This window comes from Lipophrys pholis (assembly GCF_963383615.2).
Source record: "Lipophrys pholis genome assembly, chromosome: 9".
Lineage (NCBI taxonomy): Eukaryota > Metazoa > Chordata > Actinopteri > Blenniiformes > Blenniidae > Lipophrys > Lipophrys pholis.
Window position 1 is genome coordinate 5,831,179 of NC_137639.1, and position 25,060 is coordinate 5,856,238.

A 25,060-nucleotide genomic window follows, 5' to 3' on the forward strand; every position below is an offset into this window, starting at 1 on the left:
AAATGTATTCTTGAAAGTTTTTCTTTGTTGTGGAGCACAGTGTATGGTGAGAGGGGCGAACCCCACTCATTCAACCATTGGTGAAGATCAGGAGAAAACAGCCTGAAGCAGCAAGAGGAGACCAATAACCAGGGAGTAGAATGCTTACACACTAATGATGTGCAATTTAGGAGGACGTTTTATTCAAAGACAAGAAAATATTGTAGATAATCTTAAAGAATTAATAGGGGTTTGTGGGACGGAGTCTGCAGTCAGTTGGACGGGGGGGTTGGGTCAGTGGCCGGGGACCGTTTCTCAAGACTGCTACAGCAAATCTGGATGTGCATTTGCAGAACAACTTCCAAGTAAACAAAGGCACATGTAATTACCATATTTTACTGAATGTTTTAACCTGCGCTCACATTTTCCCAATAGACTTGCACCCACATGCTTCCACTCGAGTACGGCACATCTATTGGGGTATACGGTATTAAATAACATAGTAAAGAAAACTTGAACAATTAACTGTGGATTCTTGTTCATCAATAAGATTCAACTGTAGACGTACATGATTTGAGGAAACCTCAGTTTTCACTCTTCGTCCTCCAACAGCAGCGTCATTCCTCCTGCGCTGCTCGTGTCAGACTCAAAGCCGGTCGTTTCACTCTCCTGCCGCCTGGCAGGAAAACATGAAGGTCCGTTACATGTGGAGGGCAACATGTCTGCATGTGCTGCTGCACCGTTCACTTACTGTCTGCTGTGGATCTGGAGCAGCGCTGCAGAGACTGGACGCTGTAGGAAGATTCTGGAAGAGATGCTGAATGGTCAACAGCACAGCAGTGTTGTTTTTTCTCACCTCATGGTTTCTTCTATAGATCACTATTAAACACAATTCCAGAAAACTAGGCTATTTAACATAACCCCAGATCTCAAAGTAGCATGAGTGATATAGTGAGATGTCTCACTATGTGATACGTATGTCTCAGAAGTGTTAATCTCATTACGCCAATCCTGACTGGCTGGTGATGGAGACGCCTGCGTTGGGGTGGAGCCACCTATCCTTAAGTAGCCTACGCTCACTACGCAGGCTCACTCAGAATAAACCTCTTCTAAAATTCGCCCAGCAAGAAGGGCTGTCCGGTGAGACATCACACTCATTCTACTCTGACAACCGGCGTTAACATTAAGTAAATTATAGTTCTCATTCATAGAATTTGTTGGGATATGGAAGTTCCCATATTGCCAGACATGCTCATCTCGAGTCAACCACCAACACTCCAGGAACGGCCCTCTGCCTTAAGCGGGCCCAGCAGTCAGTACTGCATGAGCCAGACTCAGAGCAGAGATGTCCAGCTTATGAAAGCAGACAAAGGTAAGAGGCGAAGACCAGCTTGCTGATGCACAAATCTCCTGAATTGAGACCTTTACACAGGGCCCAGGATGTCCGCAGGCCCGGGATTCGCCCAATCCTGGATCTCTGGGCTGTGAACAAATACCTCAGAACAAGTTCAGGATGCTCACACATGCATCCCTACGGATACGCTTTCCTCCTCGTTCTCAAAGGCAGACACAGCGCCTGCTATGACGTCGTCCTCATTGTCATTGTCAGATATGAGCAGCTCCGATGTGTCTTCCTCATACTCCTCATAATCCAACTGCAGTACGTCTTACATAGGCGGAGACAGAGCGGTTAGGTTCAGCTGGGAGCCCCAGCGAGCAGTCAGGTGACCGCGTCATTCCCGTCCTTGGGCTCGTTGGTGACTAGCTCGTCCTGGCCAGACGGGCTAGCTTGGCATGCTCGACGTCGTGGGGGACTCTTCATGGTGAACAGGAGCCGTGCCGGGGGCCTCGATAGCCTGTCAGGCGTGTTGCAGCAGGAGGCAAAACAAGCAAACCTGGTGTGAGTCGAGTGTCTAGACGTATAGAGCCAGGCCCGGAGTCTGAGGAGTGTCAGCATCCATACTGATTAGCTGGGGAGCTAAACAAGAGGTGCCATGAATTAGCTGGTGTGCTAATTGACCAGAACAGTGTTAGCTGGTGTGCTAAAGTGTTTAGGAAGGCTTCCCTTTGTGTGGTCAGGCGGTCGACTGTCCAGGCTATCGTGAAGTCTGGAGGGTTGCAGGTGTGGCAGCTCGCGCTCGGAGACGGAGAAAGAGTCCAGTTATGAACAGGTAAGCCGGCTAGCACTTACAAAGTTGAGATATGCTACACAAAGTGAGAAGAGGTGTTTGAGTGACCTAAAGGTAGGTGGCTCCGCCCCAGTGTGATCACCAGCCAATCAGGATTGGCGTACTGAGATGAATGCTTCTGAGGCATATGCAGGGGGTGTATGCCCTAGTGAGACATCGAAATGTCCAAAAACATTTTCCAAAGTCTTTTTTTAAGGATGATTTTGTTTGCTTTTTTGGGTCAATAAATGGAATTTTGGGTGCTCCTTTCCTTAAATCCTCATCTTGACACAATTTAAAATGGACTGACAGTAATTTGGACCCGACTGCCAGGTAATATCAGAGACTTGGAGAAAGGAGCTTCAACTTTACTGTGGGAAAAGACAAAAAGTATTTTCATTGTTATGGTTTCTTACATTTACTTTGACTGTGAGCAGAGCGCCGTCGGCTGGAGAGAAGGATTTTAGAGTGTGTGTGTGTGTGTGTGTGTGTGTGTGTGTGTGTGTGTGTGTGTGTGTGTGTGTGTGTGTGTGTGTGTGTGTGTGTGTGTGTGTGTGTGTGTGTGTGTGTGTGTGTGTGTGTGTACCTGAGAAGGTCTGACTCTGTTTCCTCAGCATCACCTCCTCTTTCATGAGACCCGCCATGTACTTGGAGTATGAAAACGACAACTTTAGAGAAATGAAGAAAATGTCTTTTAACACTGTTTTCCAAGGACAAGTGTGTCTTTACTGTAACTGCACTAATGAGGAAATCGTTTATCTTCTCACTTTGCTCAGTTTCCTCGTCTGCCTTCTTTCACTCCCTCCGTCCTGCTCTTCCTCTGTCTCATCAGAATCCATGTCTTCCTCCTCTCTCCAAATGGAGCCTTGGCTCTCCAGTTCTTCCTATTAAAAAAAGAAAGGTTAAACTGCAGTCGTGTTAATTTTCCAGCCACAGCTCTGTCTCCACAACCTGGGCTCTCCTTGCATCCTCTTCTTTCCTCCTCTGTCGTCTCACTCTGGCTCTGTATTTCTCTCGTTTCTGCTGCAGCAGAGGAAGGAGCTGCTTTTCTTCCACGCTGTTGATAAATTCTTGAAACTCAGGCCAGTGCTTTAGTAATTCCCTGAAAACAGACACCTACACACAAGGAAACAGCAGCGTGAAGCTCAGAAGAGAAACATTGTACAGACGCTGTAGCGTCACTTTGACCTATTTAAAGTGCCACTCTGGTGAGGACGGGTAACCGGTATCAACGCATTCAGGGGAAACAATGATCAAGGCCCAAGGCACAGTTTTGTTTTTGGATATGGGAATCCATTAATTGGTATCCACAGTCCCAGTTGATGCCTCTCATCAATTACTCAGCTCACTACTAAACTTTTCCTCAGACTGCCACTCACGACGACCTGTCTCCCTGACAAGGTCTGGAAACTGATTGCTCCAAGTCCTGCACACCTGGCATCAATTACCTGGAGGCTTTATATCCTCCGCCTTGCCTGAGCGCCACCTAGTGGGCGAACATAAAACCTACACTGAGAAGGTGATATTCCCTTCTCACTGTAAACTAAGACTTTTGAACACATGCACACAGTGTTAAGTGTTTTTCACCTGAGAACTATGAAGTGGGAGTGCTTGTGAACATTGGGAGTTTGTGTTGGGGATGGACTGTGGCGTCGGGTCACCCACACTGGCGTGGGTGGGGCCGGAGTGCGCATCGCTATGCGTTTTGCCGTAAAACAGACAGAGAAACCATCCATCAGCACTGCTGACCATACTTAATAACATCCTGGGTCTGTAGTGAGGTACCCATTACGCCCCGTGTCAGTGGTACACAGTATTCAGTCTAAATAGTGGCAACACTCACCTAAGTGAAGCTGGCCCCCGACCCTCCGCAAAGCTCAGTGAAAATAGTGCCAATCGTTGGTGCCGAAGAAAATATTGTTTGTGGTGCTTTCATTTTTAAGATATTAAGCATTATTTTAAAGGTCAATCCAAGGTCAGGCAGCCCCCCCCCCCCGTCAACATCCAAACCGAACATAAATGGTCTCAATTGTTTGTGCTGAAAGAATTAGCGTTTGTGCTGCTTTAGTTTTTAAGATATAATAGTTTTTCTCCCCATGTATCTGGGTCAGACTGTTTCTGTTTTAATGGTTTTCCTGTTTCAAGACCGTGTGCGTCCATGTGTAGTAGGCTGAAGAATGCCATACCTTAAGTTTTGTGAGGAAATAAACACCTTTTTTTTGTATTATTGTTGACGTCTCTTTTGTTTTGGGGATAAGATCCATCCCAACCAGTCGACGGCGATTGAAGTGCACTGTGCAGAATATAGGGACAACATGCAGGCAGCTTCAGGAATAAACGAGCTGTGGCCTCCACAGGTATGACTATAAAAATTATTTTATTGAGACTCATTCTTTATGAGACAAAACAAGATTTCCATAACAGTTTTCTTTAAAGTTTAACTTTGAGTCAATGATAATGCATGAGGTGTAATTTTGCAGTCTGTTTTCAAGGATGACCTGTGTCAGCACTGTTCAAACATCTGTGCTGCTTTTGGTGTCCTTCGATGCAGTCTCAAAACAATTTCAGCCTTTAAGAAGGCGCCGTCTGTCCAGGAGTTTGTCTAACTCTGAAGTCAATCATGCAGATATTGTACTGTGACTCTGTCTCTGCTTGCAAGAATAATGTAATAAAATTGTCTTAAACTTTCTCAAATCACTCTCAGTCTGATTCCTGGGTTTTCTGTCTCCATGATGTTTTCTTACTAGGAAAATTCTCCTGACAAAAACTGTGAGGCAGTGAACAAGAAGGGACACCAGCATCTGTTTTGCCTGAGAAAGCTGTCCCGTTTCACTGTGGACAAAACCTTGAGGACAATATTTTATCGTGCTTTTATCGAATCCGTTTTATCTTTCTCACTGGTGGCTCGGTTTGGAAACGTTCATTTAAAAGAGAGGAACTCTCTCAGTCAATTAATAAAATGGGCCAGTCAGCTGATTGGACAGTCACAGCTGAGCTTACAGTCGCTGTACAACAGGCAGCTACAGCGGCTGGCCAACTCCATCTCTGGAGACGACTCCCATCCCCTGGCCAGAGAGTTCCAGCTCCATCTCAGGAGACGACTCCCATCCCCTGGCCAGAGAGTTCCAGCTCCTGCCATCTAGACGGAGATTTAAAGCCCCAAAACTGAAGTCGAGCCGCTACAGGAGCAGCTTTGTTCCTGCTGCTATTTCCTTTTTAAATCAAACTTGAAAGCACCTTACTCTTGGGTCTTGTTATGCAATGAATTTCAACCAGATTTTTTTATCCATTTATTGTTCCTTTTTTAACTTTATCAACAAGTTGTCATAATGATATTTTAGTGGCTCCTTCTATTTATTAATTTCTTGATTTATTCACTCTTTAACCTATCAGTGAGTCTGAGTGCCCGTCTATCTCTGTGTCCCTACTGTCCTGCTTTTTAATATATCTATATGTACTGTCAGATGCCCTCTCTGCTGCACAGAAAATCTACCTACGGGTATCAATAAAGTTACTTTGACTCTGACTTTGAGAGTCCAAACGTTAGTCTGGCCACAGCTGGTTCATTTCTGAGTCAGCCAGCTTGCTGGGAGGCTGGGGGGAACTGTTTTGTCAGCTCTTGTAAAAAGAAAGTTTAAAATAAAACTAATACAATTTTTTGAAACATCGACTACAACCTCATCTTTTCCTCATTCACTGAACCACAACCAGGCCGAACACATCTCGAGTTGGGTCGAGTCCTCAGTCCCTCACCTACACATGGCCAGTCAACAGGGGAGCATACACAGACAACAGAAAGAAACAAAAAACCCATATGAAACATAAAATGGTTCTGACAGACGCAGCACCTGTGCCTCTCTGAAGACGTACGGGCCCAGCTCGTCATGATTGTCCAGGATGTTCTGGGCCTGGTCAGGGGGAATGTCGATCTGCAGGGTGGGGGGCACGGAGGATTTGATGAAGCAGCTGATGATGGTGGAGATCTTCTTCTGGATGGTGTCCTCATCACTGTGGGAGTGACAGAGGTCCTGCAGGAGGACAGAGAGAAAGAAGAGGAGTGAAAGCAACATGACAGTACTTAAAGCCAACTTTAATACTTTCCAGCATTGCTTACATTATTAATTAGTTCTGTTAACTTAAAAGGTTTGGTAGAGATACTAATGACATGTTTGATGTGACTTGAAATCAGTGTTAATGTCTGTCCAACACTCAATGAATCAGTTTCCCTGCTCTCTTCAAATGATCAGACTTTGTACTTCTTAGATGAAAACCTGTTTGGGATGGAACACCTTCTGTGCAAATACCTGCAGATTCTAATCCCTGAACATCCTTATTCGGAAGTTTTACCACATGAAACTGCTGCTGATGGTAAACTTTGACGTTTGTAGATAAAATCAATAATCTTCAGATCTTTTGAAGAAACACTGAACGTTGCAAAAATCAATCAATAACAACCATTACCAGTCAACACAGTGGGCTAATCTTGGCCATTTCTTGGAAAAGATTCATCCTTCATTCATCAACAGGCTTTAGATAGTCCACTGCTCGATGTATGCCTTCTCCAAATGTTTCCATTTCTTTCCGGTCTTGAGTCGTCCTTCCCAAGGTGATACCCATCATCTCGCCAGCGAGCTTTCTTTCCTCCTCACAATTCATTAATTCATTCATTTTCTTCCGCTTATTCGTTTCCAGGTCGCGGGGGTGACAGTCTGAGCACTGTTACCCAGATCACAATGCACCAATTAAGAACCTTACTGCAGGTGGTGAGCCCACGGGAAGGTGACGCCCGGCGTGGGACACAAACCCACTACCCCTGAGATTGTGAGTCTCATGCTCTACCAACTGAGCTAGCCGGGGGACTCTCCTCACAATCTTTTCCCTTTTCCTCTTGGCTCCCACAGTGCCAGTCAGTTGTCAGTCATTCTAGCTATGAGGCCCATTTCCACTTGTGTTGTTTGATTCACACTATGATGTCTTTCACTTTGGTTTGCGCTCTGATCCACCGGTTGGTTTTTCTGCCTTTCCAGGTTATGCCAAGCATGATTCTTGCCATGGCCCTTTGTGTTGTCTGGAGTTTCTGATGTAAGGCTTTTGTTAGGTTCCAAGTTTCACAGCCATATATTATTGTAGGAGTAATGCAAACAAAAGCTTTTCTTTTGAGACTCGGCGGGAGTTTGGGGCTTTTGAAGATGTCCTTCTTTTGGCCAAAAGAAGGACATCCCTTAGCGATACGCATCTTTCCTTCATTTGTTTTTTTCAATGTCTTGTCTTGGCATCTGACATCTTGACTGAGGTCGACACATTTGTCCACTGTTTGGAGAGACACGTCGTCTACTTTCACCTCCTGACGTGTTGCTTGAGAGTTAACCATGACCCGAGCTTTCTTCTTGTTCACGTTCAGCCCCACTTTTAAGCTTTCTTGGTTCAGTTGGTGTAGCATTTCTCTCAGTTCTTCTGAGGTGTCACTCTCAAGTATGATGTCGTCTGCAAAACACAGATGGCTAAAGTATTCTCCGTCTGTGACAATTCCTTTGTTGTACCAGTCTAAGTTCTTGAATATGCCTTCCAAACATGCTGTGAACAGTTCTGGCGAGATGGTGTCACCTTGTCTGACTCCTCTTCCTGTAGGAATTTATCTGATGTTCTGTGTAACTGAATTGATGATGTACTGCTGCTGTCGATGTTCAAAAGAGTGTTGATGTTTGTTGTACACCCTGCATGTGTAGCGATTTCATTACAGCTTCTATCTCCCCAGAATCAAAGGATCGTCTACGAATGCTAGGAAGATTGGTGGGTTGTATTCTGCCCACTTCTGGAATAGCTGGTTGATTGCCTGAAGATAGTCTATGTTTGAGTAACAGCTTCTGAAGTCAGCTTGTTCTCTTGGTTGATTTTATTCTAGTGTTCTTGTTAACCTGTATGTTGTACCTTTAGTGAACAGTTGGTAGAGAGCACACAGCAGACTTATCGGTCGGTAGTTACCAAGATCTTTGGTGCACCAGAATTATTTCTCCACGTGTCTGGGATGTTTTCCTCTTCCAGGAATTTGATAAACAGGCTGCTTAGGCTTTTCAGAATGTTTTGTCCTGCACTCTTCAGAACGTCTATTGTTACCCCATCTTCACCTGATGCTTTCCTATGTTTCATGGACTTCAGGGCATGCTCAACCTCATCTTGGTTTATTAATGGGACAGGAGGGCTCGCAATTTGCTGAAATCCTTCGGTATGTATCGGTCTGTCCATTCTTGTAGAGGACAGATGTTGATAAAACTCTTTGGTTCACTCCATTATTCTGTCTGTTGGTGGCGACCGTCCCATCAGCCTCTTTGATGCTGCTGATCTGGTTCTCTCCCATCTTTGTCTTTCGTTTTGCCTTCGACGCTTCGGCCGGCGATAACTGCTTCTTCAACAATCTGCATGTTGTACTTTCTGACACCTTCTCTTTGTTTCTTTCCAATTGTCTTGTTCAGTTCCGTCAGTTCAATATTCTGTACGTCACCAAGGACTCTGAAGCTTCTCTTTGCACAAGCTTAGCTGATCATCTGTCGACCTGATGGCAGTCTTCGCTGTTGTTTCTTTGGCTCTGTTTCTGTGGCTGCCGCGATGATTGCTGATGTCATCTCGGCATTCAGTGTCTTAATATTTGAGGTGGTGTCAATCTCTTCCGTCTGAACATCTTATTTTTTCCCTTCTCAAAGACTGAAGAGTGATTAAAACCTAAATGTGTTTTGCATTTTCCTTTTGTCATTCCTGCAAACTGTCAAAACATCAACATTGCACACTTTCAATAAAGTGCTAAACTACTCAAATAAGTCACGGGGAGTATTAAGAGAAAGGTTAAATCCTCATAATACATTTACAAGTGCAGGATTTTTCTCTTGTTCTTTCACAATCTAACTTGTTTGAAGCCCAGGCTTTTCTAGGTGCATTAACAATGTGTCTCAGCAGCACCTCAACCTGTCAGTGTCTTATTTTACCTTGTACCTCTGCACCTCCAGCCAGAAGCGCACGTCATTCTCCAGGAAATCTCCCTTCATGGAGACGAAGAGCTGAAACAGCTGGCAGGTGACGGGGTTGAGGAGAACTCGACGAAACTGCATGATCTCTTTGGAGGAACTCATCCACAAACCTTCAGTCTGCAGAGCAACAACAGAGCAGCGTCAAAGTACAAATGATGCTTTGTTGAGGGCAGAGAAATCTGTCCTACCTGTAAAAACCACAACGGATGTTTTACTGCTAAACAACAGCAGTAAATATGACTGTGAGTTCACAGATCAAACTATTATTAGCCAGTGATGATGTAATAATGCTGAAGATGACCATCAGAATCATGAATGCAGAACAGTCCTTCCTGTAATCAACCCGCTCTCTGTACAATGTTCATGTTTTATATCGCAGTTCTGCTGTGGAGCTGAGATGAGAGGTCGGGACCGGAGCTGCATGAAAAACACTCCAAAGACTATTAAAGGAAGGTTAGTAATGCTGATGCTCTAATTTTATTTATCCTTGATCCACTTTGGGGAAACTAACCTCCAGGCCAACACGGTGTTTGACAAAGCCAGTGCTGGAAGCCACATCATGAACTAAATCTCACATGCTCTGGGGCCAGGGAATGCCTTATTTCAGTCCATTCAAAATATATCCAGCCTCCTCGGAGGATTTCCTCTTACCTTCCTGGCTTCTCTCCTCGCTCTGCCACGACGGTGGGCGAGATGTGAGCTGCTGTCTGCTGCTTGTGGATTCTACACTCAGGAAAATACACACAGAGGTCAAAAGTGAAAAAACGAGTAAACGAGGATTAACAGAGACATTGAACCCCTCATCAGCTTCTCTCTCCCTCTTTACCTCTGGACTCACCTCAGAGATCTCCTCACCATCCCTGACCTGCTCTTCACTGAGTCTCTGAACATTCTGCTCATCTCCTCTGTCAGTGTAACGTTAAACTACCTCTCATTACTTAATGAGAGGATCCATGTGACCAAACATAGTAAACTTGATCACATAATGAGGTGGAGCGGAGGAATGTGTGGTTTACGCGTTTCCACCTGATGAGGCAACCTGAGAGAGCGTTCAGTGTTTGCTCTAATAGCACGAATGTGTGTCTGAAAATCTGCTCTCTGGTTCCTCTCGGGGCGAACGTACAGCTGGAATCAAATGCAGGTTGTTTTACCACTACACCTGAAACAATGAGACTCTCTCTGGTGAAAGAGGATCTTTATATCTTCCACTTTCTGAATAATAAAATAAACTGTGAAGAGGTAGCAGTGTTTGGTGTTACTGTGACCTGAATGAAAGCAGCCGTGCTGCCGAGGCTGATGGGAATGTGACAAGTTCATAATCCTTCAGTCAGAAAACAGAGCACTGCATACATTAGTTTCAATATGTGGGTGAGGGATCGCTAAATATGTCCCGACAAGCGAAGGAATATCTGTTTCACATCCAACTGTTTGTGAAATCCTTAGACCAACAACCATGAAGGTAAATATAAGTCAGCTTTTTTTTCCTCATTCAAGAACTGTATGTGACTTTAAGATCTGCACCTCTGCTTTGCGTTTCTGCCGCTCTGTGAACTCCGGTGTGGACAGAAACAGAGGCAGCCACGTTCTCTCAATGCGAGTCCTGATGATGTCCTGGATCTCCACCACCGCTGGGTTTGAGAGACACTCTAACTTCAGACGCTCCAGTCCACCGGCCATCCGCAGTATCTGAAACACAGAGCTAAGACATTTAGCAGCAAGCTGCAAACGGAGGAACCGCCAGCTTCCTTCATCTTGGACATCAAACCCGACTCTTTCTTCCATCCTTTCAAGGACAGATAACTGCTGGGCATTAGAGGGTTAAACTAGTAGTCTATGCACAATGTTTGGATTTTCATGAAGATGTGTTGATTTAATGACTAGTGACTGAGTTCTACTGGTGATGATACTGGGAGGAGTTGGCTAACCTGTAAATCGTTAGCTGTGCCTCATACCAACACCGGGTTTCAATGGTAATCGTTGTTTTACTAACCTGTTAATTGGCATTCCTACACAAATCACATCAAAGACAATGTCACCTAAATGAACACCATCTGAATGACTCCAGACATTTTACAAAACCAATTCACATAAACTCATCCACAAATTGGTTTTCAACAGTGTTACACTAGCGGACGCAGACGGTAAAGTATTGCTTCTCTTCTACTTTGTTCTGTCCAGACCACACGCTCAGGAGGTCACCTAGGTTGGCCATCTTGCTCCGAGCACGTCTTTCTCTCCCCATGTGGGCCTGGCTTGCCTCCGGGTACTCTGGTGTCCCCTACAGTCCTAAAACATGCACTGGAGGTTCCTGAGCAACACCCCGGAGAGTTGCGCTATGAGGCTGCCTACCGATGGGTCAGTTCGGTGAAGAAATTTCCCCAAGGGGATGAATAATTAAAGATTCTTCTTCTTCAAATTATCAACAGCCAAACTTCCCATAAAGTTGATTCCCAACACGAACAAGCTGTCACTCTTTAGACATCGCTCACAGACGAGAACCAATGCTGAGACGCAAAAACAGCCGCCAGGCCTGATCCCGACAGTTAGAAGCTCTACTTTCAGATTCAAAGGCTTGGTGATTCTTTCTTGATGGGAGTGACAAAGGTCGTTCACCAGAGCTGAATCACATCAACAGTTACACTGCACACGTCAAATGACAAGAAAAACCTCAAACTGATGTTAGAAACCTCTATTTGTCATGCAGATAATCTGCAGAGAGAACCTGAGGAAAGTTATGAAAGCACCCCGCTGTCAGCAGTAAGTCTGAACTGTGATGGGTTTTTAATAATCTGAGTGATCAACATACATTGCCCTGTTGTTCTGCTGTGGCTGGGCTGTCAGGGCTGAAGAAATACTTGGTGTTGAGGTATTTGGTGACGATGTGACGTGACTTCTTCTGTCGGACCTCCTTGTCCCTTCGAGAAGTTCTCCTGTACTGCTCCAGATCCAACCAGCAACTCAGATGGATACTGAACCAAACACAAGTGATCAGATCAAGAGTGTTGTTTTCACACACAATGTATGTCGAAGTGTGTGTGTGTGTGTGTGTGTGTGTGTGTGTGTGTGTGTGTGTGTGTGTGTGTGTGTGTGTGTGTGTGTGTGTGTGTGTGTGTGTGTGTGTGTGTGTGTGTGTGTGTGTGTGTGTGTGTGTGTGTGTGTGTGTGTGTGTGTGTGTGTGTGTGTGTGTGTGTGTGTGTGTGTGTGTGTGTGTGTGTGTGTGTGTGTGTGTGTCTCTCTCACCAGGCTTCCTGGTTCTGTAAGAAAGACATGAAGTGATCAATCTCATAGCGATGACGAAGTAAAGAACCCAGTCGGTAACCTTGGTACTCTGGAGCCACTCTGGACCAAGACTCAGATAATATATGACTTGTTGAGGAGGAAGTAGGGGGAGTTATCGATGAAGAGGATGACTGCTGCAGCTGCGGATGAGATGAAGACAAAAAGTTTGGTGTAAAACTCTGTAACCGTATCACTTCCTCCTCAGACGTTCTGAAGTTGAGGATGTTTTAAAGCACATGGATCACTTCTTCTATCAGACAGTGGAGTGTTTCATCAACATGTTACAAGCAATACATAAACAGTGGTAAGACGTCATTCTCATTTTAATGTTTATGAGGCCGTTTCAGGCTCACAGGTGTGTTTGCTGGCTTTCAACGGAGCTCCAGCATTTTCTAAATGTTGGAGCAGCTGGATGCTGGCTGACCTGCTTCAGCTGCCGCTCAGATTCCTCGTACAGACTCTGCAGTTCCCTGAACTCCTGGCTGTCAATGTGACGCACCTCCTCCTGCACACACACCTGCAGGGACACACACCAAACCAGAGATGAAAATCTAACAACTGAAGGTTTCAGGTTCTCCACTGAGGAACCAGCTGGGCACAGATGGAACGGAATATTCTGGGGAGCGTTTAACTTAATTTCTTTGTACTAAATACACTAAATGGAGCTTTAGCAATCTACATTGATTAAAAAAAAAAGAATGACAGAAAAACGTTGCTGCTGGGAACCGGAAACAAAAATGAAAGAAAGGCAAGGTGGCAAGGAAGAGCAGAAAATATCTGAGATATACACTGAACAAAATTATTAACGCAACACTTTTTCTGCTACCATTTTTCATGACCTGAACTCAAAGATGGAAGACTTTTTCTCTGTAGACAAAAGGCCTATTTCATTCAAATATTGTTGACAAATTGGTCTTAACCTGTGTTTGTGAGTGTTTCTCCTTTGTCAGGATAATCCATCACCTCACAAGCTAGAGAGCAGGATTATTGCACAGGTGTGACTTAGGCTGGCCACAATAAAAGTAAGGACAGTGTAAAATGTGCAGTTTTACTGTATTGGAGCGGTCAGAAAGCCAGTCAGTATCTGGTTTGACCAACATCGGATTCACGCAGTGCAACACATCTCCTTTGATTAGAGTTGATCAGTTGTTGACTATTGCCTGTGAAATGTTGGTCCACTTCTCTTCGAAGTGCCAAGTGGAACACAAGTGGAACACAAGTGGAACACAAGTGGAACACAAGTGGAACACAAGTGGAACACAAGTGGGACACAAGTGGAACACAAGTGGGACACAAGTGGAACACAAGTGGAACACAAGTGGAACACAAGTGGGACACGCTGCCGTATATATTGATCCAGAACATGGCAAACATGATCAATGGGATGAATGTTCGGTGGGAGGTTTTCAGCTTCCAGGAATTGTGTTCAGAAACTTGCAACATGGGGCCATGCATCATCACTCCCACCCACTCAAGTTGGTTACAATGATGGACTGCAGTCAGGTGGAGACCACGAGGAGGACGAGCTTCACTGACATGGATTCTGACAGCTTGTGCAGAAATTCTTTGGAAATGCAAAGCGATGGTTGCAGCCGCTGTCTAGGTTGCTGCTCTCAGACCATCCTGGAGGTGAAGATGCTGGATGTGGAGGTTCTGCACTGGTGTGGTTACACGTGGTCTGCGGTTGTGAGGACAGTTGGATGTACTGCCAAATTCTCTGAAACGTCTCTGGAGACGGCTTATGGCAGTGAAATTAACATTCAACTGACAGGCAACAGCTCTGGAGGACATTCCTGCTGTCAGCATGCTAACTGCCACTCCAACACTTGTGACATCAGTAGAATGCGCTGTGTGATATAACTGCACATTGTAGAGTGTCCTTCTTTTTATTGTGTCTAAGACACACCTGTGCAATAATCCTGCTGTCTAATCAGCATCTCGATATACCACACCTGTCAGGTGGATGGATGATATTGTCAAAGGAGAAGTGCTCACTGACACAGATTCAGACAAATTTGTAAGACAAACAATTATGTTTCTGTATGTATCTCTGTTGTACATGGATAGGAGACATTTCTTAGAGCTTTGAGTCACTACTAACTATTAGTTTCACGATATGATCACCTGCTGGAAGGACTGTTTGTCCTTGTTGACCAACAGTGTCCACGGCTCCAGCAGGATCTGCAGAACGTGTTTCTCCACCCTGTCAAACATGTCTTCAGAAGCAGACATCAGCTGGTCATACACCTCCCCTCTGATCTCCTCATGGACACCGACGCTCCTCCTCGCAGAAGAGCAGATATACATATAGTGAAGGAACTGGAGGAGGAGAGGAGAGGAGACATTAAAATATCTTGGCTCTCATCATCAGCAGAGCTTGTTTCTCTCACACACCAGAGTCGCCATCGCTCATCACAGCTGCCCTCGCACCACATAGATGTGGCTCAGTTACCCTCCGGGCCACGGAGCAGTGGAAAGATCATCTAAATGTCGTTGAGCAGGTGTGTTTGTACGTATTTGTTAAAGGGAGGAGACCTGAATACATCCAGTCTCTGCTCCGTTACATTTTGATGTCTACATCTTCTGGCTACTCGCTGATTGCTCTTTGTTTTTTGAACTTTCTCAGACATTTGTTCTCTGCAGCTTTAAATTATTGTGATATTTCACTCTTGGCCTGGCAACAAAGTCTCTGAAGGAACCACAGAAAAAAGCAGGGAATTACAACTGTCATTGTCCTTAAGCCATTAAAACCTGTAAAGTACATTGACGTGTTAAAATCCTGAGAACAATGAAATGCATCATGATCTGTAGAAATACATCCAGCAGATGAAGTGGAACCCGATTCGAGCATCCAAATCTAGCTAAAGGAAAACACTCGTTATTGGTTTATCATCTTAATAAGGTAATATAATGTTGCTTTATTCAGGTAAAACCATAAAAGTTATATTAAAGAGAAAGTACTGTGCTTTCAGAATGAGTCAGTAGAAACTGCAGCAGCCTCGTTCTCAGTTTGAAGCAATCAAAAACATTTTAACATCAAACAAACATGATTAATTTCCTTTTGATCAAACATTACATCTGTGCACGTCTGTATTGTAGGAACTGTATTAATATCATGGATGTCAGACCTGAGCCTCCCTCTGGACTCTGTAGGGGTCTCGTCCATCTGGGTAGAACAACTTATGGTAGTGTTGTAGGTCGGTCCAGCAGTAAACTGCATTCACCCACAGCTGAGACAGAAACAACAAGCTTGGCTCACATCACATTTACACACTTTTCACTGTGTGGATGCTCCACTGTGCAGCTCTATCAAGATAGAGACTGTTCTGTAAATCAAGCAGATATAGTCAAACTGTTCAGGCTCGAAAAGTGAAATTCTTCACATACATGATCTCATTTATATCATAAAGCTTTTGGAACCTTTTTTCCAGACTGTTCACAGAAATGTGTGAAATAGAAGCCAGACTGGGATTCAGCACAGACAGCCTGTAACATCTTCTCTGTTCTTCTGAGCAGATCTTCACCTCCGATAAACTGCAACTGGAGAAAAACAAACAAAACTGTTTGCTTCAAACTTCTAACAAATGATGATCTCCAACCTGGATGAACGTAGGAAGACTCTGGGTTTTTTTAATCAAATATTTGATAGTGTGTATTGTGTTGCAACTAAAATCAAATCAGATGAAACGTCCATCATTCAAGTAGCATCCAGGTATAATAAACTGAATTCATCCCAATAAGAAATACATGTGTAGCAAATCATCATCCACGCATGTTTCTATATGATACAAACCTTGTTGAAGAGGACTTCAGGTGTTCCTACCTGTGTGTGAACAGTACGGGAGGATCGGGTCCAGCAGGTATCAGGACGCAGGAGAGGAGGAGCTGAGGAGCCATGACAGGACGGTGTGGATGAATGAGACATGTGACAGCAGCCTGTGTGCAGCATCAGAGGAAGGCGCTCAGTAAGACTCTCCTGGACACGCCGTGAGGTCAGGAACCGAGGAGCCCTGCAAAGATGGCGCAGCAACAATTAATCATGGAGAACTCCAGCTGAAGAAACCCTGATTACATGTAATGATATGCTGATACAATCTGTGGTTAAGTCCTTTACCAGTAGTGGAGGAGAGAGTCATTGAGGTAGGACTGGGCTGATTGTAGTTTCTCCTCAGTCCAGCAGGGGGAGGTAATCAGTCCCAGTCTGGAAAGCAGCTCCACATTCAGGCAGGCTGGACTGCTGCTCATCAGGTACCAGATCCTCATTAGGGCTAAATACCTGACCCAACACCACATTAGATTTGACAGCTTTAATCTCCCTGCACTTTGAAAATACAGACATTCTACAAGTGTTTCAAACCATGTTTAGACATCCCAGAAAAGCCTTTGGACTCTGCAGTGTTTACCTGTTCTTTCTCTCTTTGCGTCGGGTCGCTTTCAGTCGCTCTATGTCCATCCAGAGGTTCAGCACCTTCTCTCCTGGCTTTCCTCGTAGAAACTCCCTAAAGTCATCCAGGCCTGAACGACTGACTTGGCAACAGACACCAGTGGAACAATTATCACAGACTTTTTCCTGGTGTGTGCCTCGACTCCCCACCTCTCTATTCTTCCAGTTCCATTCAGCCTGTTCTTCCCCTTCACTCCCCCTCTTGCCATCTTGAACTTTCTCTTTCTCTCCTGGCAATCTTTCTCTGTCGTTGTCTGCTGAGTGTTGGCAAATGTTGCCTTCAGAGGATTTATCTGCACTGGGGCAATTTGTCTCGTCTGCTGAAGTGTTTGCCGAGCTCTGCTCATCCATCAGGTTCTCCACATCTTTCAGGACCTCTTTCACCACCTTGGCAGCCAGGTACTCTAGCTGCTGTTCAAGGGACTCAAACATCTTCCCTCTGGACTCTCTGAGAGCAGTTTGCTGTGTATTTTGGTCAAACTGAGAAAGATGCAGTTGTGGAGCTGAACGAGTGTCTCCATAAGAGGTTGTCTTCTTGTACAGATACAAGTTTGGGTCCCGCTGAAGTAAAAACTTTGCCAGTCTGGAAAAGACAAAAGAAAAATCAGTCACAGAGCACAAAATGTGGCCTTAAGATGCATAAAGAATTCCAGCACATTCTAACTCTCTCAATGTAAACAATGAGGACAATGTATTGTACTTAATAGAACTCGGTCTCAGTCAAAGCACTGTAGTTGAAACTAGCAGACTTTATGTGACGGAATGGAGCTAAAGTTTATTAGTTCATCTCTACAGGTTTGGGTCAAGAACCTTTTATCAGACAAATGACCATATTGGATCATTTATACACTTCCTCTCGTTCCTTTAAACCCAACTGTTTGAAGTTGACTTTGACAGAATACGTCAGTCAAAAGTTGTGCTAACCTCTGAGATAGGTGCTGCTTCTGGAGGATCTCCGGAAGTCCAGAAAATCACACACTTCTGCTTTAAACTTCTCATCCCACAAATGCAGTCGCTTTGGTCTTTAGCTCAAATATTACCAGCCAGTACACCTGACATACTGTCAACATAATCCAAGAGCTTATGAACGTACGTCAGTCTCTCATCCAACAACCAGTTAATTTAGTGTCAAACATACAGCCTGCAGGAAACCGGCCCACCTGAGGGTCCAATCTGAGCCCAGGATCACATGGCGATGACCATTTTCTTCAAAATCCATCCACAAGTTATACCGTTAACCAACCAGCAAATCAATCAACCATAGACTTCCTGGCATTTTCTTTCTTAAATTACGTTCCCTTGTTGATGCAAAATAGTTTTATCACACACTGGGCATGAATTTCCAAAACGTCTCGGATTGCAGAGAAGATTTCACACAATCATAATTCAGTTCTGCTTTTGTATTTTTAGTTGCAATATAACTTACTGAGAAAATACACACAACAAATAGAGGAAATAGTTTTTGGACATTTGTTTTGCATCAGGGGGGGCATCGTTAAAAACTGGATTATGTTACATTTTCACTGTATCTTTCTTTGCAAATTCTAACTTTGTCTTGTAAAAATGCATTGAATTTAACGTTATTTAATGTTTGTATGCTTTCTTCTTAGCCCTAAAACAATTGGGTAATATTTGGAGTTGTGGTTGTTTATAGATTATGATGCAGTCATTTTACTGTTCCAACCCACTTGGGATTAAATTTAGCTCTTTGTTGCCCCTGAAAAAACAAACCCTGATGTCAGTCACATTTTAGACACTTTTTTTTTTTAATAAAAAGCAACATTATAACTAATAAAGCAACAAAAGTTCACATTCTTCAGAACTTAGATTATTCCTGATGCCATAGATGGCTGAATGTGTCATTTGGATCAGATTAAAGTTTTTTTAATAGATGGTCCCGTTCTTATATTGTCTATTTCACACAGTCTAATAGTCTTTATGTTCAATGTCATTAAAAGGTTTTAGAAAACATTTTCAAATAGCTTTCAACATCATGATTGAGCTCAGGGTTAAGCGGGCAGGTTGTACGACCGTGAGGCCAGGATAAAGTCAGTGTAGATTATAGGTATTAAAGTATTAAGAAGATAATATATTCATACTCATGTAGTACCTGTACTCATGGTAACAGTCGCTGTCAAAGAAAAAGGGCAATCTTTCTCTTTTGATCCACTGCATTCCTTCTTCTCTGTCCAGACACTGCAAAGGTCAGAGAGACGTTTCTCAGTACAGCTCCCTCTGATAACAACACTCATCTGCAAAAGAAAGGTGCTGCACGTCCGCGTACTTGGACAGTATACTGGTTGTCAACTTTTGGGGTTGTGCTCGGTGCTGTGGGGTCATCAGTGAGGAGCAGTGATCTGCTGTGGAGCAGGGCTGATCTGATTCTACAGGAGACGACGCCGGCTGCTCCGCTCAGCACCTCAAAGAGCCCAGATCTCTGGTTGAACACCAAAGAGTCTGGAAAAGACTGAAAGAAAAGCACGACAAGTGTGTGAGAGGGGAGACGAGGCAGCAGCTGGGACGTATATTAGGTCGACATTACCGGTAGACTCAAGAAGTCGTTGAAGAAGTGAACCAGTACTGCATCAGAGGCCAGTGAACTCTCCTGTGTGGAGATAAAAACAGAAGAAAAAACATGAAATCTACCATCACACACACAGAAAACATGGTGGAAAATCAAAGTTTATACTCACAAAACTGTCGGCAGTCAGATGAGGAAACCCTACAAATCATAAGAGAAATCCAAGTTATACAACGCACAACTCCAAAAAGTCCGTTTTAACACTTTAAGGGCTCTTACCAGTTGAAATTACTCCACACATTGTTCACCTGCCAAATACAAACACCTACGCTATGTAGGTCTCCTGCCTATGAGGTCGAGCCAGGCAGTCATCTGAACTGAACACCAACAAACCTTTCAGTGGAATTACACACACTGCAGGTTGCTATGGGAGTGAACGCCTTCTCAAAACACAGGGGGCAGTAAAAGTTTAACTAGACAGGAGAGTCTGGCCGAGCAACAACAAGCCATTTATACAAGTATTTCTTTCCTTAATACCTGCAAGAACCCCTTTGTTCTAAATATCTCGCAGAAACACACATTACTCTTGGAAACTAAGATCACTTATATTTGAATAATTGGGCCTCAACTTAACCTTGAAAGTTACATTTTTCATGCCACTAGATGGCGCCACATACCCATTTTTTTCCCTCATGAGATTTACACTAAAATGCAAGGCATGGAGACATTGGTAGAAAAAAACAAAGTTTATTAAGAAAAATTGGTTTTAAAACATGTTAAAAGCCAATAAACATTCTGTGTGTATAGAAAAATACATCAGCAGCTGAGTGAAATCATTCTATGCTGACGAGGCGTCCTTCAAAGAGATAAATAACAAAAAACAGTGTTCAGGTAAATAAAATAGACAGACAGGAACAAACGCACAGTTAAGATTAGTGAAGGTCAGTCTGCTTGCTGGTCAACCAGAAAAAAAAAAAAAAAAGTGAGGTTGGTGCTGCAAACAGGGAGGAGCCGCTTCTGATCACAGTCTTCGAATGTTTCGTTTGCTCTCAGCACTTCCTGGGATCAGGATCTTCTTGGTACGACGGCCCGCCGACTGGCTGCCGCACTCTCTGGAGCCGTGGAAAGAGCACAAGCACCATGTGCAGAACTGAAACCTGCAGTCAGCTCTGCTGCAAACACCTTCCCGTTTCACCGAATGACACCTGGCAGGACTCTCACATTTGGGGCACGGCTTGAGGCACTCGTCACTGAAGAGAGTTTTAGCAACCTGAGAGTGAAAAATAGTTTAAATGTAACCTGTAATTTTGGAAAAGTTAATCTTACAATTCATTCCTGGGGAACCTTATTAGGATTAAACTCACTTCAAGAAAGTTATTCCGTCTGCTGCTGCTGCTGCTGCCTGAATGCGACAGCGGGGTCAAAGTTCGGCTTCCAGACTGCGGGGTGCAGAAGCTGGAGGTCCTGGCCTGAGCCTGGACCATCTTCAGCGCCGACCTCTTAAAGGCTCTGGTGTCTGCTTCCAAGACCGTCACACCGCCACTGTTCTGCAACACAACAGCCAAAACCTTATTTCAACATTATAGCCACACTTTTTAACAGCTGAAGGTACAACCATGTATTGATCTGCGACATCTGAACACTAAATTTTATTTATAGGAGCCTTTCAAAGCATTCAAGGTCACCTCACAAAAGTAAAAACAACAACAACAACAACAATACAAGACAGAACAAAACATGGTAGTATAATTAAAAAAGGTCAAACAACCGTGCTACTGAGTTGGTATTTTTGAATGAATGGATAGTTTATTTCGGTTACAGTTTCAGTGCAAAAGTTACATGTTTATGCATTCAGTTCAGAGTACTTTTAAGTTCACACACAGGTTTTTTTGATTTTTGTTCTGTAGCCGAAACGGGTCCAGGCAGAAGCTAAGGATTAGTTCTGCCTAGCCCATAAAAACCCATAAAGTTCCCCAGGACACCAGTGATACAAGAAAAAAAAATATTTTTTTAAAAAATCAAACATAACAGAAGTAATGCAGAAGAGAGGGGGAAAAATTAAATACATACATATAGAACATAAATGTAATGCAAGAGAAAAACAAAATAATTATTTAAATTCAAAAACATTTTTAAGCACAACAAAGATTTACATAATTTTAAGTCGTCACCATAAAATGACTCCCAGAAAGGAAACATCTGTATTTAACATTGGTTCTCACACTACGTCTTTCAAATACACACAATCCTCTTAAATTATAATCATTTTCTCTTAATCTGAATAGCTGTGGGAAGACTCATTTTTCACTTGAAATAGTATTTCTAATGTGATTTTAAATATCTATGAATTTTAAGGTGCAAGAGTCTATGAATAGTTTATTAGTGTTTTCTGAACAGGAAGCTTTATTTATTATTCTAATAATTCTTTTCTGGAGTTCAATGATAGGGTCTTTATGTATTTTCCCAAACCTCAACACAATATGTCATAGTAAGTGAGAAATACAATATGCGCAAATATTTCTTGTTCACAGTCGCTTGTTTTATAAATAACACCAACAGTTTAAGATAATTTATTTCTTATACGTTCTATATGTGGCTCCCAACTGAATTTATCATCTCGGATTACCCCCAGGAATTTGGTCTCATACACTCTTTCAATTCTTACTCCATTTAGGATTAATTGAATGTCACAATTAGTCCGGGTCCCAGCAAACACCATAAATTCTGTTTGATTTTCATGTAATGATAACTTATTAATATCAAACCGATGTCTTAACGTGATCATCTCCTGCTCTACGGTGGTCAACAGTTCTTTAATGTCTGGTCCTGTGCAATATAAAGCTGTGTCATCTACAAATATTATACATTTCAGTGTATTAAATACTGTACAGATATTTAAATAAAGTAGAAATAACAGATAAATACATTTTAATGGAAAACATTGATGGTTAAATATAACCTGGTGAACACGGTGAGGCATTCAGCAGCTAAAGACAGATTTCTCCTTCAGTATCACTTAGTGAAGATCAAGAACCAAACTACAAGAGCTCTTGTCCAATAATTAGAAAGATGCAGGGAAATTCAGCATTTCTCCTGTATCATACGGCTTTGTAGTAGTGAAAAGATCTCGATAAACACTCGTTTCTCTTCTATGCTTTTGTAGAGCAGATTAGAATAAAGACGGGATTATTTGCTGCATCGCACCAGTTCATAGCCGACAGGACTCCACACATGATCCGACGAAACATGATCCTGTTCAAGCACAAATCTAAAATACTGAAACTCTTCGTGTAGCAGGTTTCAGCGACATCGTACCTCAAGAGTCGTTTCAACTTCATTCAGGTAGTTCCTTTTCCTCAAGCTGGCCTGCTTGTCCTGCTGGACCATCTGATTCCAGCTTTGGCACACTTTCGCAAAACTGTCAAGACACAAAGAAAGCCCACATGAGACCAAGTACAATGTAGGTTTTGAACCTTTTATGTTGCGCAAATAAAATTTAATTCAACTCAAATTCTAAAATCAGCATCATATACTGTATATAACTTTTAAAACCTTCAGTTTACACTGTATGATGTAAAGTCTGGTGTTTTTGTCAGGGGAAGGCATCGATTGGCAGGCACCTGAAAATGATTCATCGCATGGATATTTATTCAACTTTATGTAACTAAAATCGAAATGAGGTATGGCCTTTGGCCAGTAAGGAAGATATGAAACTACAAACAGGAGTAAAAAAGATCTTGCGTGACGACTCAAAATCACCTGCAGACGCTCTCGGAGTCCAGCAGGCGGAGTATAACGGCCAGGATGTGCCTGAGGTTCCTCTTCATCAGCTCTGTGAGAATGTCCACCTGGCCCAGGCCCATCTTCCTGCCAATCAGCCCTGCCAACGGCATCGTGGTCCTGAACGCCCCCGCCGCCTGCAGTAGTCCTGCTGTGGACTTCAGCTGCTCTTTCAGGGTTGGACTTCGACCGGCTACCAGAAGAGCATTCTGCCGGCACATGGCCTGCACCAGCTCCAGAGCCGGGGTCAGGGGCAGGTTGATGGAGGTTTTCCCCACGGGTGTGACAATTGTAGGCTCCGTACTCCGAGGCGTCATATTTTCTACCTCGGTGCTGGTCCCCCTTTGCGGGGTGATGTAGTCGTGTTTTGCCGAGGTCATACTGTTGTCACTTGTAAGAGAGAGAGCTCTTCGGGGGGTGGCGTCAGTGAAAACCTCATCTTCATTGAAGCAGCCGGGAGACTGCGAAGGTTTCCGGTGCTTCTTGTTTGCGGGATGGTTCTTGGGCCGAAGAGGATTCTGTACGTGCTTTTTGTCCGCAGCGTCTTCCTCAGACTGAGAGCCTCCTTCTTTAAGTGTAGAGAGCCTGTGCTGACGCTGCAGGCGAGGCCGACGCATTGCCTCGCCCAGATTTGGCGTTTCACAGTTTGCTTTGGGCGCAGAGCGCTGAAGCTCCTGGAAGGAGCCGTCATGATCCACCGAGGACTCCTGGGACTTATCAAGAGAACCGAAACCACTGTCCTCGTGCAAGGACCTGTTCCAACATTAGAAAGGAGTTAATACAGAAAGGTTGGCAGATTCAATCAGCAGGAAAAACGTACAGAGGTCCAGATAAAGAGAAGTTCATACCGGATGTATTTGGGTGTGAGTGTGGATGGCGGCGTGTACAAGGCCTCCAGATTATTCGTCTCACTGTCGACAGGCAAACGTTTACTAAAACTTGGAGTCGCCACATTAGACTCGGGAGGTGAACAAATGCTGAGGTTCAAATCTGCGTCTGTGAGCAAGAGTCTTTCGAAACTGGAGTCGGGACCAGAGTGGAGCGTGGCATCGTCCAGAGTGGAGGTTCTCATCTGTGCGAATCGGAGGCGACGTTTCCGGCTAGACAGCGACCGGTCCTGGTCCTGGTCCACTCTCAAAGAGTTGGTGAGATCTAAAGACTCAAAAGAGGCACTGAGCCAGTGCTCCGACTTGGTGCCCAGAGACGCTTCGTTCCCTCTGCTGCACTGTGATCTCGCACTTCTCCCTTTGACGTCCGTGTTCGATTTGCACACAAGAAGCCTCTTTCGCACCGAGGCATCTCTTTTATGGACTTTTGGGGTTTCATACCAGCCACCTTTTGATGGACTATGAGCTTGTGCACAGTCTTTAGTCAAAAACCTCCCCGTTTCCTTGAACCCTTCTTTTTGCGTCAGAGACACCCTGAGGTTTTCTTTAGGAGTGTCATTTAAGTGTACGGGAGACGGAGCCCTTGGTGAGTGTTTAGGTTCCCCCAGTCTCTGAAACGCACCGGAGTATCCACTGTCATGGCAATCAGAACCACACTGGCCTTTGCCACAGCTCTGGGAAGCATGAAGGTCCACAGTGAACTGCATTTTCCTCCAACTGGGAGCAGTTTACGAGTGTGGAAGACGTACAGTGACCTGGAAATAAACAAGGAGTAGTTATTGAAACCATTTTAAGAGAGTGGCAAAAGTAAAACCCACACCTGAATACATTGATATGGAATTCCCCAAAAAGGACATTGACATTCATATTGCATGTGTGAGAAATTCAATTTTTTAATGCCATGTAAAGTAAGTCTCCACCTCCGAGTCTGGTTCTGCAGGTTACTTCCTTTAAAAAAGGGACTATTTCCTTTCCACCGTCTC

At 43.9% G+C, this 25,060-nt stretch overlaps 2 protein-coding genes across 2 annotated transcripts; both read right to left on the reverse strand.

Moving 5' to 3' along the window:
- Window positions 1-570: 570 nt before the first annotated feature.
- Window positions 571-20,091, reverse strand: LOC308115090 (regulator of G-protein signaling 22-like; the record flags this gene model as incomplete). Its single annotated transcript, XM_080472439.1, has 24 exons — window positions 571-655; window positions 1,501-1,645; window positions 2,734-2,815; window positions 2,915-3,031; window positions 3,099-3,263; window positions 5,996-6,175; window positions 9,125-9,283; window positions 9,818-9,889; window positions 10,688-10,852; window positions 11,973-12,135; window positions 12,407-12,585; window positions 12,870-12,962; window positions 14,570-14,764; window positions 15,574-15,675; window positions 15,866-15,979; window positions 16,269-16,455; window positions 16,560-16,721; window positions 16,849-16,972; window positions 17,084-17,472; window positions 19,000-19,085; window positions 19,174-19,356; window positions 19,432-19,494; window positions 19,583-19,611; window positions 20,088-20,091. 24 exons carry the CDS (start codon window positions 20,089-20,091, stop codon window positions 571-573), a joined length of 3,243 nt encoding a protein of 1,080 aa, XP_080328565.1.
- Window positions 20,092-20,431: 340 nt separating this feature from the next.
- fbxo43 (F-box protein 43) lies at window positions 20,432-24,784 on the reverse strand (the record flags this gene model as incomplete). The annotated part of the gene is made up of 5 exons (XM_080472440.1): window positions 20,432-20,680; window positions 20,775-20,957; window positions 22,726-22,828; window positions 23,170-23,943; window positions 24,039-24,784. 5 exons carry the CDS (start codon window positions 24,782-24,784, stop codon window positions 20,432-20,434), a joined length of 2,055 nt encoding a protein of 684 aa, XP_080328566.1.
- Between the last annotated feature and the right edge of the window lie 276 nt (window positions 24,785-25,060).